A 14533-nucleotide genomic window follows, 5' to 3' on the forward strand; every position below is an offset into this window, starting at 1 on the left:
GATAAAGCTCGTGCTGGGCCAGACGTCCTGCAGGCGTTTCTTCCTCCCGGCTGCCCTACGTCAGGCACATGGCTTTTAGTCATTGACGCTGACATTGACTAATGGCCCTCATGCGCTCATGGGCTGAGCCCTGGCCCGGACGAGCAGCCCAAGGGCCTGCCGCTAAGTCCGGCCAACCTTGAGCACGCTGATCTTGCTGCAAGGCTGACGCTTGAGACCTGGGAGCATTCCACTGGAGCCGAAGGCTGCGTCCAGCCCTCATTCCCGCCTCTCTGTTCTCGATGAGCGGCCCGCAGCCGTCCTGTCCCGCTGGACCCAATCGCTGCGCCGGCTCGGCCATCGGACGTCGGCTCAGTGCGACTTGCCTCCTCTGCCTCGCCAGCTCAGAGCATCACCACCCCCGGAAATGACGCGAAAATCCCAAATGCGTGGCTTTGGTGCTTACCCGCCCTCTCCTTGCGCAGTTCGGGAGACCTTGTCCAGTAAACCTGCCCATGTCGTCGGCCTGGTTTAGCAAATCGCACGCGAGCGTGGAGCCGCTGCCCTACGACGTGCAGCATGCTTGAACCGTGTTTGCACTAATGCCATCAGCGATCTATAAGTCATCTTCCACTCCTTGAGCATCGCCATACACCTCTCTTCATCGCCAACCCTCTTACCACCCTGGACCTTTCCCTGCCGTGCGGTTCCGTCGAGGCTGGCGCCGAGCAGTCGTGCAGCCCCCGCATTTCCGCACCTCCTCTCAGCCCTACGAGCTTATTTACATACGGCTCCAGGGCTCCTTTGCCTCTCAGCTTGATCATTTCTGTGCTGCAGCCTTCATACTCCCCTTTCTCCTCCTCCTCCCTCTCCCCAACCCTTGTCTTCTCCCTTTCCGCCTATTACCATGGCGTCACAACAATTCGAATACTGGCATTCGCCACGAGACAGCTACTCGCAACATTCGCAGCCGACCTACTACGAGTACGCAACACCGGATCTTGCTAGCATACCTAGCCTCAGCGCCTCGCCAGTACGTGCAACAGCCTCGTTCACTAATCCCCACCTCGTATCGCCCCAACCCTGGTCACATCTTCACGGCCCGCCCAGCCCCGCGACCACTCCCGTCGCTCTGATTCCCCGCATGCATATTCTACGTTCTCGTATGGCATGATCGGTGGCTTGGGCGCTCCCGCAAGAAGACAGTCGCAGCACATCACAACGCGTCCTCCCAGCCACTGACCCACCGCGAATCCAGACCTCAACGGCAACGTTCGACGCAGCTGGCACACCGACCCCTGTCCCGCAGCAGTCCCAGCAAATGCAGCACCACCAGACCCTCTCCTACCACCAGCACAATACTCAGGCCCAGCCGCCTCACGCATCAACCTATCACAGCGCCTTTTCCTACGCCACCACCGGCCTTCCCGTCACCCCGACCGAGTTTGGCTCGGCCGACGACGCTGCCGCTGCTATCACCGCTGCGGGACCGGCTGCGGGAGGTCTGCCTAGCCCTCCGTACGTGTGTTCCCCACAGCAGAACCACACAGATTTGGGGGCATATGCCGCCGGTGCGCTCGAAACCGGCGTGAGCTCCGCCGCGACGACGACGACTTTCCCTTTGCAGATTGTCAACGAGCAAGGCTTCGGGCACGGGCGCATGCCACCGGCCAGGAGCGCCAGCAACGGGAGCACGTGGAGCGTTGGAAGCGGCAGCAGGAGTATCGGCGGTGGTAGCGGCAACGGGGGTGGCGGCGGAGCGGCGACAGCGAACGTCGAGAGGACGCATGTGACGAGCGGTGTAAGTGCAAACTCCCAGTTTCTAATCTATTTCCTATCTATCCTTGAACCTTGCGTTGTGCAACAACGAAAGATACCGGTCAACATGGGGTATTCTCCACGAATAAACGGTTTTCTTTCTTTTGCCCATCTTTCCTCTCTTGAAGCTGCGGGAATAAAGTGCTGACGATTATGGAAATAATATAGCGTCGCCGTGCACAAAATCGTGCCGCTCAGCGGGCCTTCCGCGAGCGCAAGGAGAAGCATGCTAAAGATCTCGAGGCCCAGCTAGCCGTGCTGAGCGACAGGTACGGCAAGCTCGAGCAGTCGCACGCCGAGCTCAACACGGCGTACGAGCGGCTCCGACGGACATTGGAGCTCTTGACGGCACCGACATCCTCGTCTTCGCCCTCTTGCTCCTCGGAGATGTCGCCGCCAGCCTCGTCAGGCGCCGGCGAGGATGCCGACGCTGATGGCGAGTTCGAGGCCGAGGGGTTCCTGCTGGACGGCGTCGCCGGCAACGAGATGGTCGATGTGGAGGCGTTGACGAGGGGCTTGCGGCGGCGAGGCGAGTGGCTGGGAGATAACGGCCAAAAAGAGGTCGTGCGGCGGTTGGTGGAAATCTTGCATGCGCCACCGCCGCAGCCGCCGCCACCACCATCACGTTCGTCGACCGTTGGCTTTGGAGTGAAGAAAGCGCCGGTGGACGGGGACGACCACGCGGGTAGAAGGAGGGGTGTGAAGTGCGAGAGTTGAGAGACCGCGAGAGAGAGACACCGCATTTCCGATTCCACAGCGTTGAGAATCTCGCTTGGTATGTTGTGCACAAGTGTGGGTGGGAAAATTGCTCTTTCGATATTCTTGTTTTTTCACAAAGCGGGGAAATTATTACTAGGCTTAACTTTGGCTGAAGACCTGGTTCCTCTAATTCGGCCACATATACGTTTCGCTGAGCGGGGTGTTGGATGGCGTTGGATACCAATTCTCAACTGTCGTTGCTGCTTTTCCTTTCTTTTTTTGCTTCTGCTTTTTTGTTCCTATCGTTTGGAAAGCGGGGCCCGTATTTCCGCAACGCTCATCAATATCGCATCATTCCCAGCATTCTTACCTGGCAACGTCCTTAGATGGTTCCATTCACCGATCTGATGGATATATGTGGATTATGCACGTCGAGTCCATTAAGGAGCGTAAGGCTTTGAAAGCGGAAGCGGCCGTTTTTAGATCACATGCGTCCACTTAAATACGGATGCTTGAAGGTATCATGGATGGGAATCTCCATTTTACAGCCTTGGGTAAATAGGCCCCGTCGAATGACGAAGACAGACGTGGCATAAAGAAATCTATGCTAATTACGAGAGTTGAAACAGGTCGGAGCACCACGATGCTTTTCTTTTCACAACAAACTATTAGGATAACGCTCGTGATCGCTTGCCACACGCAAGAAATGATTTAGTGCGCAGAACCCCTGAGAAGCTGCAGCGCAAGACTTCCTGCAGCTTGCGTTTTTGCGGGGTCATTGTGGGCGTACAAGAGAACTGCACGGCGTACGATAGTCACGCCATCGCCAGGTGCCGAATGGACCTGCCCGATTCCCCCATCAAAACCCTGAAACCGATATACGTTTTCCTCGCTTGCGATATTGAAGAGCGGACAATATTCATACGCATAATTTATACTCTATGGCCCTGGATTTTGTCTCAGGGTTTCTTTTGCCCCTTTGGGGGTGCTTGTGCTGCACTCACTTTATGAAGTCTGTGCTCGCAGCCAACAAAGACGGCTATAACCCCAGGAAACAAGAGTCAGCTGTCATGTTCCGCGGCCTCGTCTATGATTCTAGTATTCCAACGTAACCCCGGAATGAATGGCGATGATTGAGATTTATTATAAACAACATTGCCTGAATATGGATCTAGCCGTCTAAATCCAAATGTACAAGAAGGCGCAAGTCCGCTTGGTCATGTTGTATAGCAGAATGGGCATGCTCTTGTACAGAGATACAGCCCTGTTAACATCATCAGCAGAACTCCCAGCGGGCCGGTCGAGCTGGCAGAGCTAGCAGAGCTGGCGATGCCGGAAGCAAGGGTGATTTGCAGGAACGGAGGTCCAGCGTCGGCAGCTCTACCGGCAACCCGAGTTGCTGTTAACCGTATGCGTTTAGGTCCAGTTGCTTCTAACTAAACTTAATTTTATCCGTGGTAAATTTTGCTGATGCTTGCAGCAAGACTCCGTCATTTCTGATTGCGGTATGCTCTGTGTCAAGCGTAAGGATCTTAAACTGTAACGAGCTCTGCAGAATATTTAAGCACCGTTATTCTAAAATGAGTACTAATGATTCGTACTAGTAACAATTATTCATCAAACGTTCCTTTAGCCGGCCACAACTCCTGGCCATGAACTAAAGGCGAGCGTCCTTCGTAGTATCTACTACAACGTATGGTTGCAGGACCCGGCAGATGAGGGGTGTAGACTCAAAACTGGAGAATTTCCCTGTCTATGGAGTATCTGTCTATCTTTTAGGCAGTTCCGATCAATCAAGCCGGTGAAAACGTAAGATAACCCACTGCGGGTGCTAGCAATCCAGAAGACTAGTCACAATCCCACGAAAAGCATCGCCTCCAATGCTGACTGATTCTCTCAGCTTGAAGAACCAACTCTCCGTGTGGGGTCCACCATGAAATTTGTACATAATCATCGAATAAGCAAGTGATAAGCCTTCAACACCAACCTATCAGCCATCATAAAATCAGACACGATCTCTCTCATGAAGAAGTGTAGGGGATACAAGTGAATCCGTAAAGCCAGATATCAACAATCGGAAGAGCATGACTGAAAATGCGCTTTATCGAGGATGCTGCCTGCCTGGAGCGCCCGCCCGTGTCCGCAAGGAGCTGAAGTGGCCAGATAAGCAACAATGACCATGATTCTTTCACGAATCTGCAGATGGATTGGCTATTTGGATGCTAATGCGGTGTATTTGTTTTTGTAGTGCTATTCCAACTGGTTTCCTGAAATGACGGAGGTTGAGTACATGACGTGCGGGCGCCACACTGACTCGGATGTCTATCACCACACGTGATCAGAACATCTCTCCTTCATAGTTTATTTAGATACCTTGATGTTGTTTCAACAAGATGTTCGTCTCCCTGTCTTGAAATACTACTTTCGGAGGTTCTGCGTACGCAGGGGAAAGCATTGCAACACGTGATCTGCTAGTCTAGACCCATGACCGATAACGAGGCGCAAGCTGAACTTCATGAAGCCGTGAACAACTCTCGTAGATAAGCGTCTGGCAGGCTGCCGCCTGACAAGAGTTACCATGCGAAGAGTTGTTGACAATACTTGGTCAAACATCGGTCAAACCACAACATCACCTCGACTTTTACACTGTTTTCGCACTCTCAGTTAGCGCGATACCATGGCTCTGGTTCCGAGCTCTGTGGAGCCCGCATTTCCCCAACAGGGGGCCTTAGACTGGGTGGCCCTCTCGAACATATCCTTCAGCGCATCCCTCGCGATTCTTGGACGCCTATCGGGAGCCGGACTGGAGCCGCTCACCGTCGCCATAGCTCAAGCAATAAGCAGCAAGCTCCCAATCGGTATCCACGGCGAACGGAGACTCGATGAGGCCATGAAATCCTTCCGGTATAGCGGCAGCTTCGGCCAAGTTGTATGGTTCGGAGTCGGAGTCCGGCACGTCCTTCAAACCCTCGTCCAGACGTCTCAGGGATCTTCGAGTGTAGCGCTCGCTGCCGCACTGTCCGAGGGCTTCACCAATCACGTTGCGGCTTCTGTGCTTTATGAGCTGTCAAAGTGTCACGGTAGCCCCTCAGAACTGACGCCATCTTTCGCCCAATGGGAGAGGTATGCTCAGGTCTGTTCTGGCATCTTCAAAACCTCGGGGCTCGGCCGCAAAATTACCCAACTGGCAAGGAATCTCGGCTTCGTCGATCGGAACAATCCAGCTCACTGGCGGGCCAGCGATCCCAAGGATATCGCCAAGTTTCTGTACAAAGTGTCCGACATCTTAACCGGAAACATGTGCGCGATGAGAGTCACCGGTGGCGCGACCTGCACCTGGGCTTTGGCGTTCTGTGATTACGTACTTGGCTTGCGGGTGCAACTGCTCAAGGTCTCGGCAGACAGTTCGGAAGTGATCTTCCAGAACTACGATTCAGCAGTGCATCAGTACCAGATCAGTTTCGTCGTACCGTCAAATCCGACTGGATCTGAGCTTGCCCAGGCCAGCGGAACATACTCACTTCTTCCCGCCGAGCAGAAGCTCATTCACCGCCAACAACACTCGCATTATTCGAGAAACTCCCTTGATCGGTGCATATCACAAGATGCGGTGCTTAGAGACTATTTTGGTCTTGATACTTTGAAGAAGATTCAGGACGTATCAGAGGACTTCTCGGAGCTGCTCGGCGTTTTCGCCGTTCTGTACCACTTGTCGCCTAAGTCAAGATTCCACGGGAGGTATGCAAGTGCCACGGATCTCCTTTATCATCTCACTGGATCTTTGCCTGAGACAGAAACATGGGTTTCAGCTGCTCAGGAAAGCATTGAGTTCATTTTCGAAACCTGGGCTGTCCAGCAAGGCGAGACCTGGGAAATTTCGCTGCGGAACAAACTGAATACTTCTCAGAGTAGCGCAGGAGGGGAAGAAGAACAGGCCTTTGTCGACAGCAGCTTCGGCGGTCTTTACAACGAAATCTTGCAACGGATATCTATCCGGGCGGGCATTGATATTGCCGACGACTACTGCACTGTCTTGTTACTTACGGGGATTCTTTGTGATGTTGTTCTTGATGATCCACTCGAGCTGAGGCGATTCGGGTTAAGTCGCATCTTCGCTGCAATTCAGGCGTACCGGGAGACCAGACACCAATTCGCTCTTTATGACTCGGACTTCATCAGTGGACTTCCCTCCGCGCGACTTTTGAAGCAGTGTCTGTGGCTCTACACTGGAGATTCCATTAGCAATGACGACAACCTTGGCCCGTCATTGGCTCCCTACAGAGCTGATATGAGCAACTTATGGGATCATAGCGCTGCTAGCTCGGGCGGCATTTATTGCTTCATGGGCTACCTCATGGAGCCTTTCCAGTCGCACAGCACCGCTTGCAAAGTGCATGTCGGCCGTGGATCGATTGAGTTCAAGGACCGATTGGCGCCGACCATACTCGATCGGGATGCGGGGGAGAAAAGTCCGTACAGTGCCAGTATATCAAGCAGCTTCCCGAGAAGAATGAAGGCCGAGGCGATAGTGGAAGATAGTATGGTCCTGAGGCTATGGTTTGAGCAATGGGATGAGGATGGCGGGGATCAGAGACAGGCTGTGGTTCTAGGTGAAGCACTGCAGGCCGGGTGGTACGGGTCTAAAGGATTCTGGCGGGGTCCTTGCGGGACGTTGGAGGATCCAGACAACCTGGATCAGCAGCGACGTGCGCAGTGGATGAGTTCATATGGACCCCTTGAGACCGGAGAGCGCCCGCTGACACTGATACAAAGACACAGATCGCATTGATTCGATATGGCAACGTGTTTGCTCAGTTAAAGCACGCAGTCGCATGGACCTTCTCGCTTTTTTTCTTAGCGCCAACGAACATTCCTTCATGCTCTTTTCTGTTACCGTTTCTTGGCTTTCGGGAATGAAGGGGCATATTCATGGATTCTTTCACGCCGGTGCGCGTATAACGTGCCACGTATAGCACATGGATGAACCTTTCAAAGATTTCACCATCTCGATCGAATTGCAATTGGTCGTCCAGACCCTGGAAATGCACAGGATAGCAGTGTGACTCTTGCAGGCCTCGGGCAATGTCTTGAATGCGGTGGTCGAAGCAGAAACCTTTCCCACACATGGAGAGGCAGGTTCCGATATTTCCCGGGCATCCAAACGGGCCCATTAAGCAAGCACCCCTATACAACTGGCAACCCCACAGCGTTGCACGACCCTCAGCATGGCCAAAGAAAAGCCTAAAAAGTGGGCTTGACAGCGACGAAGTCGTGGGGTTGCATCATTGGCCGGCGGAAGAGAAGTACGACGCGGGCGCTCTCTTCGCAGAGTGTCAGCTTTAAATCATCACACACCACCGGCATCCACCGTGCCTGAAAGGGGTGGTCAGCTCGGCCGCAGGGGGCCGATAAGGCTGCAGCAAGCAAAACTTGTTGCCGGACGCAGCACGCGCCCTTCCCCGCTTCCCAGGCAACGTCACCCGCTGCGTATTCTCCACACAAACAGTGTCCTTGTGAACCGTGGCGGCGCACTGTCAATGCCTCAACAAGAAAGCCACAGCGGCGGTGCGCGCGCCGTGCCTGGCACCCAGCCAATAAATACTTGGCTGCCGTGTGACACGAAGAGGACGAGGGGGGTCATCCGCCTGCCAATGGCGCCACTACGCCCCTCCTCGTGATTCGCATCACAAACCTACAAGTCCCAACATGCGGCGTTTAGTCAGGGGACGGCCGGCGACGCAGCCGGTGCATGCGCGATAAAAATGGGCGGAGAGCTTGTCGAAATGCGGAATTTATTGAGTATCATCAGCGATCTCTGATCTGATCACTGATCCCCTTGCCTTGCAACCACGCGTCTCTCCCCATCCTCTTGCCATCCTTCTTAACAACAGTCCCTTCGCCCCGTCCCCGGTTTCTGCCTGTTCCCTTGCTCTTGTATCGCCGCAATCTTAATCCGTCCTCGCACCACTCCGCGCAACACCAACCCGGCGTCGTCTTAGCTCGCGTGATGCCGTCCATCCACGTCATCAAGTCCTCAGCCGCAAACATGCCCAAGGACAAGCTGAGCCAGCCCAAGGAAACCTTCTCCGTCTTCAATGACGGCGACTCGGACGACCTGCTCGAGGACGTGAAAAGAGAGAAGAAGACCAAGCGGAGTAATCTCAATCACGCCACGGACGCTTCCACTTCATCCGCTACGCGAACAGCTGCTTTCGAGATCGCCACAAAACGCAACTAGCACACAAGGTGGAAGGAAGAGAAAAGAACCAAGGGGTGGGCAATCTACCGGGCTCAACAGAACAACAGACCCAAACGGAGGGAGGACCTTCTCGTTTCCCCTCTCCGCGCCCTTTGTCGTCTGTCTTATTTTCCGATGGTCAATATCTCTGGAGCTGGTTTTCTTCGGAGCAAGCGTGTTTTCATTGCGTGGAGATGGAATGGCGGGCCGACATGCCAATACGTGGCTACGGCCATGCTGTGAGTTGCAAGGTTGTGCATCCTTGAGAACTGCTCTCGAGGTATTCTAGAGGCATCTTATGTAAGTCTGCAGCAGCGAGAATCCGTGTGCTATTTCACATTTTGCTGAGCCTGGATTAGTACAACAATTTTCTATCCGCTCCCCGCTATACAATACCCCATTACGTCATTCAGCTCGTGTCGATGGTTCGTGTAATACTGGGTGTTCTGGACGAGTTCAACCATAGACTTTGCTTTAATAATTTGCTCGCACCTTGTATTTCTTTGTATAATCAATCCTCCTTTTCGTTCCTTGACTAGCCAAACATGGTATGAAAACCAACATTGATGCTGAAGTGTGGTCTCCTAAAAATTGATGAACTTAGCATCGAGGCACGCACGAATCGATTCGCGGATTTCGACTTGCGCTCTAACTGTTCTAGTAACCGTATGGAAACCCTGTACCAACATCTCTAATGCGAGAGAAAATACACAGGCAGAAAGGTCGCTGGGAATCTATTTGAGATCAACCTATTAAGAGCCAATTCCCTGGCATATATTATCGACATACTTCCAAAAGGTCCAATTGATTCATTCCCAGCTGGACCACGAGCTGGCCCTCATTCTAGATAAGATCGTTTAAACACTAGGTCCGCCACTAGCTGCTCTAGTAGATGGAGGTCACCACTCCTTAGCACCGCTTCAACCGGCCAACCAATCAACTATCCCGTACTCGTCAAAATGCAACGCAACGAGTTCTTTTTCCTATTCATACGCATTATGAAATTCCGGTAGATTATCACGGAGCTACCCATCATTCACACCAAAGTATTTGGATCAGACAGTACGTCTCGCATTCGCATCTCCAGCTATAAAAAGGTAGAGAAATTTGAGTATTCGAACATCCAGCCCCTGCAAGCAAGCAAACACCACAGGGTAAAAAGAACAAATGGGAATTAAAAAGAACCTCCCTCCGCTAGCCCAGTCTAATCCCAGTCCAACCAAACCATTCCACTCCGTCGAATCTCGTCAAACCGCCAATTTAACTGCTGCCAGCGTAGGCCTTGTCAATCTCCTTTTGGTACTTCTCCAAGATACCCCTGCGGTTCAGCTTCTGGGCGGCAGTAGTAAGACCCTGGTGTAGGAGTGACGTCAGCAATCGGTCCGTTTACCCCAGATGATGAGGGGAATAATCAGCTAAAACTTACGTTGTGAGGGTTCCACTCCTCATCGGCGAGGACGACGCCGTCGAGGATCTCAAACGAGGCGAGACCACCCTTGCGGCCAGCATCTTGAAGCTGCTTGAGGACATAGGCGTTGATCTTGGGGTCGTGGACCAGCTCCTCCAGATGCTCGCCCTGCAGACCAAGCTCTCCCCCGATCTTCTTGAGGGCGGGCTCAGCGGGGACGATGATGGCAATGGGCTTGTGCTTGTCCTGAGCGGCGTAGATGCAGATGTTGGCGACGACGGGGACGGAGCGGTAGATGGACTCGAGCTGTTGGGTGTGAGCGACTACGCAACCTTCGGCGGGATCAGAGCTTAAACGTACCTTCTCCAGCGCAATGTACTCTCCTGCCAGAGTCTTGACGAGGTTCTTCTTGCGGTCGATGATGCGGAGCTGGCCCTTCGCGTCAAACTCGCCAATGTCGCCCGTCTTGAACCAGCCATCCGCAGTGAAGTTCTCCTTCGTCTCCTCCTCAAGGTCAAGGTATCCCTCCGTGACACCACCACCACGGATCCAGATTTCGCCCTGCGGCGGGTTGTTCGCGGCGAAGTAGCCGGCATCCGCAAAATCCACCAACTTGACTTCAATGCAGCCAGGAATTTCACCAAGCGCCGAGTCCGTGTACGCAAGAGGATCCATCAGAGCACCCATACTGTTTCCTGTTAGCAGTGGTTGCGCGGGAAGAAATGCAACCAACTTACGCAGCCGTCTCCGTCAAGCCGTATCCGCTGATCATAGGCGTGATGGCCATGGAAATGAAGTGTTGTGTGTCCTTCGCGATCGGGCCACCACCGTTCATGGTGATTCTCAGCCTGCCACCGGTAGCATCCTTGATCTTGTTGAAGACTATCGCGTCCAAAAGACCAGCGCCAGGGAGACCAGTGTTCATCAAGAAGTTCTTGGCAGCCATAGCTCCCCAGAACATGTTCTTGACGATAAAGTTGCCGTTATTGACCTTGCCCATGATACCCTTCTTCACCGACTCCCAAACGGCGGGCACACCAACGAGAATGCTGGGTTTAAACTCGCGAATATCACCCTTGCAGTTGCGTACCGACGTGTCGGAGAGAGTGCGCGGGTTACCGTAGCCCATAGTGCCACCCCAGAAGAGGACTGCGTTCTCGAAGACGAATTCCAAAATGTGTGCGAGCGGGAGGTAGGTGAGCAGGCCGTCGCCGGGGCCAATGTAGGGACCAACGATAACGTCAACACCGGTGACTGCACTTTTGTCAGCTTTACTTTCTTGCACTCGAAACTAATGTGGCTCCTTACTTGCTGCAACCACGTTCTTGTGCTTCAGCAGAACTCCCTTCGGTGTGCCGGTAGAACCACTTGTGTACATGATGCAGCACAGGTCCTCGGGGCTAGGCGGCGTAGGGTCAATTGGCGAGTCTGCTCCCAGCTTCTGAAGCTCCGTGAAGCCTCTGATAGTGAGGTGGGGGTGCTCGCCCTTCAGCTTCTCAATGTCCGACTGCTTGACCTCCTTGTCCACATCGTTGTAAATGACATGCTGAATGTCTTTGGCGGTCTTGAGCGGGTTAATGAGCTTGGTGAGAAGCTGGGGGTCAAGGAAGATGGCCTTGGCGTTTGTCTGTTGGAGGGAGTGCTTGAGGCCCTCTTCTCCGAGCGTGTCGTAGGCGGTAACGATTGGCATCGACTGCGAGCCAGCACCTACATTTTATTAGCGCCTTCCAAAGCAGCTACTGTGAGTATGAAGCTCACCATGTGCTATTGCGAGCCATTGGGGGCTTTTACGAAGTCAGCACTGATCAGACGATTAGGGGCAATGGAGCGGACCTGGTGGACGCAAAGATGTGCACACGGTCGGGGGAGGCGAGACCGATAGCACGGAAGCCAGCTCCAAGGTCCAACGCAAGCTTCTCAAACTCGACGAAGCTGATGTAGTTGTAGGGGCCCAGCTCAAAGTAGGTCCACTTCTTATCGACCTGCGTCTCCTTGCCATCGACCATTTTCTTGATCTTCTTAGTCTCGACATGTTCCTGGATGAGCTTGCGGTGGCCGAGCGCCTTCGCGTTGCCGAACTTGGCCGAGGCGTACTTCAGGACATCGAAGATGGTGGCGACGTCGTCATGAGGGCGCATCTTCAGGGCATCCTTGGTACGATAATTGCGGCGCGGGATGGTCTCGCCCTCAACCTTCTCGTAGCCGGGGGCTTCCACAGTGAAGGGTCCCTTTTTGTAGGGCCGCGGCTGCGGCACCATAGTCTTGTAGTTCTGCGGCATGGTGGGCGCGAGTGCTGAGCTCGTTCGCACTCAGAGGCTGGTGACGAAGAGTCGGCGGGAAAGGGGGCGCTGAGAGGTGCGCGGGACTCGCAGTGGATGGAGGCGAGCGCTGCAGCAGAGAGGGGGATGGAGCGGGTGCAGGCGTGTTTGGGACGGAGCTCGCGGGCGAGGTTCAGGATGAAGGCGTGGGAGCCGGAGTGACGTCTAGCGGCCGTCGCAAGGAGCTACCAGCCACGAACGAATCCTGGCCCGCCGGGCCCTGCGCTACCCATGTCACCAGCTTGTGGCCTGCGCTCAACAAAATTCCACCACCGCCGCCTCGAACCCGCCGCGCGACCAAACAGCAGGCCGCGCGCCCGCCTGACCCCCTACATACATACATAGCGTCCGCCCGCAGCCGCTGTTGCCAGAACACTGCCCCGGCCAAGGCTGCCGCAGGAGCCTGGCGCACGCGGCCGAATCTCTGGGCAGCTTTCCGGGGCCCCGGAGCCAAGCCATGGACGCGGTCGACGCGCTGCTGCGCGCGCTGCACGACGAGGTGGCCGATCCGGAAGAAGGTGATTCGCCCGCCCGCCGTGACGCCCGCCCGCAGCAACTCCTCCGCTAAACCCCCGCTCTGCATGCAGACGCCTTCCTCGTCTTCTCCCAGCCGGTGCCCTCGCACGAACTTGGCATTCTCGACCCCAAGGCCGCGTCGCTAGACGTGACGGTTGCCGGCCGCGACCTGACCATCGCGCAGTCTCCCGGCCTGCTCACCTCCAACCGCGCCCTAGGTAGCACCGGCGCCGTCGTGTGGAAAGTCACGCCGCTCTTCGCCGAATGGCTGGCGTCAGAGGACAACGTGCTCTTCAGGAGCCACGCCCTCACCCCGCACTCAACCGTTTTGGAGCTGGGCTGCGGCGTGGCTGGCATCGTCCCATTGGCGCTAGCGCCGCGCATAGGCAGATACGTTGCCACTGATCAGGACTACGTGTTAAGACTGCTGAAACAAAACGTCGCCCAGAACACCAGCCTGCCCTCCAGCCGCCGCGCAAAGCCTCAGAAGCCACGCGCCAACCCTGGAGGTGCCTCGGCTGGCAACATCGAGACGCTGACGTTGGACTGGGAGCGTGATTCGGTCGCCGCCCTTCCCCAACAACTGAACCAGCAGTCTGACGCATCAGATGATGTCGGCGTCGACGCCGTCATTGCCTGTGACTGCATCTACAACGAGGCGCTGATCGAGCCTTTCAACAGCACCTGCGCTGAGATATGCGCCTTACGTGCGAAAGGCAGCCGCCCGACCTTCTGCATCATAGCCCAGCAGAGGAGGACGTATGAAGTCTTCGAGCAGTGGCTGATTTCTTTCCACAAACGGTTCCGAGTGTGGAAGCTGTCAGACGAGCACCTACCCGAAGGCTTGAAGGAAGACTCAGGCTTCATGGTGCACATTGGTGTTCTGCGGCAGTAGTCATCGCACTGAACCTTCCCGTTCTGGCTTCCGATCTTGATATTGTTGCGCCGCTCAGTCCCCTGCGCGGCGTCTCTGACTCCGACGCCATCTACCAATTGATGTCGCTACGGCCGATACGGTTGTAGGATGGCTACCGAGTCGTGCGAAACGTATTTGATGCAATAAAAGGAGAAACATTGAATTTCCAGAAGATTGTGCTCGAAGACAATCATCAGACGCCTTTTGGTGAAGATCATCAGGGACCGATGTGGATCGCTCGGTCGCTAAACGTGCATGCGATACGAAGAGCACGCGATGTGACAACTGGCGATCACTTAAAAGGAAATGCTTGGCCGCGCTCGACCACGTCCCAACTGCCTTATTAGCCTAGGCTTTCCGCTCCGAATGCTTATAACTCTCTGAACAATACGCCTCCTGTAGTCTGTCTGTGGATGCTCTTAAGCGACATGCTATTTCGCTTCGCATTGCAGTGCCGCAACAAGCGCCTTCACGCGAGCGGGCTTGAGACAATTTTGCCCAGTCGCGGCACAGCAACAGGTCCACCGCCAGCAAAGCAGTCTCATGATAATTTAGCGCGCACTGAATCAACTCGCTCGCTCCTGCGACCACAGCCAATACTTATGCATTCCCTTTCCGCCAATGACGCCTGGAATTGGCAA

At 54.7% G+C, this 14533-nt stretch overlaps 5 protein-coding genes across 5 annotated transcripts; 4 read left to right on the forward strand and 1 right to left on the reverse strand.

Moving 5' to 3' along the window:
• Positions 1-886: 886 nt before the first annotated feature.
• LTHEOB_4116 (Basic-leucine zipper (bZIP) transcription factor) lies at positions 887-2514 on the forward strand (the record flags this gene model as incomplete). The annotated part of the gene is made up of 3 exons (XM_035513115.1): positions 887-1012; positions 1238-1780; positions 1996-2514. 3 exons carry the CDS (start codon positions 887-889, stop codon positions 2512-2514), a joined length of 1188 nt encoding a protein of 395 aa, XP_035375509.1.
• A 2659-nt stretch (positions 2515-5173) lies between these two features.
• Positions 5174-7285, forward strand: LTHEOB_4117 (uncharacterized protein; the record flags this gene model as incomplete). Its single annotated transcript, XM_035513116.1, has 1 exon — positions 5174-7285. The coding sequence occupies one exon, from the start codon at positions 5174-5176 to the stop codon at positions 7283-7285; it is 2112 nt and encodes a 703-aa protein (XP_035375510.1).
• A 1218-nt stretch (positions 7286-8503) lies between these two features.
• LTHEOB_4118 (uncharacterized protein) lies at positions 8504-8734 on the forward strand (the record flags this gene model as incomplete). Its single annotated transcript, XM_035513117.1, has 1 exon — positions 8504-8734. The coding sequence occupies one exon, from the start codon at positions 8504-8506 to the stop codon at positions 8732-8734; it is 231 nt and encodes a 76-aa protein (XP_035375511.1).
• A 1260-nt stretch (positions 8735-9994) lies between these two features.
• Positions 9995-12421, reverse strand: LTHEOB_4119 (Long-chain-fatty-acid- ligase; the record flags this gene model as incomplete). The annotated part of the gene is made up of 7 exons (XM_035513118.1): positions 9995-10087; positions 10161-10448; positions 10503-10830; positions 10880-11396; positions 11451-11849; positions 11901-11926; positions 11976-12421. 7 exons carry the CDS (start codon positions 12419-12421, stop codon positions 9995-9997), a joined length of 2097 nt encoding a protein of 698 aa, XP_035375512.1.
• A 496-nt stretch (positions 12422-12917) lies between these two features.
• Positions 12918-13871, forward strand: LTHEOB_4120 (Nicotinamide N-methyltransferase; the record flags this gene model as incomplete). The annotated part of the gene is made up of 2 exons (XM_035513120.1): positions 12918-12978; positions 13048-13871. 2 exons carry the CDS (start codon positions 12918-12920, stop codon positions 13869-13871), a joined length of 885 nt encoding a protein of 294 aa, XP_035375513.1.
• Positions 13872-14533: the final 662 nt, after the last annotated feature.

Source organism: Lasiodiplodia theobromae (genome assembly GCF_012971845.1).
Source record: "Lasiodiplodia theobromae strain AM2As chromosome Unknown scaffold_10, whole genome shotgun sequence".
NCBI lineage: Eukaryota > Fungi > Ascomycota > Dothideomycetes > Botryosphaeriales > Botryosphaeriaceae > Lasiodiplodia > Lasiodiplodia theobromae.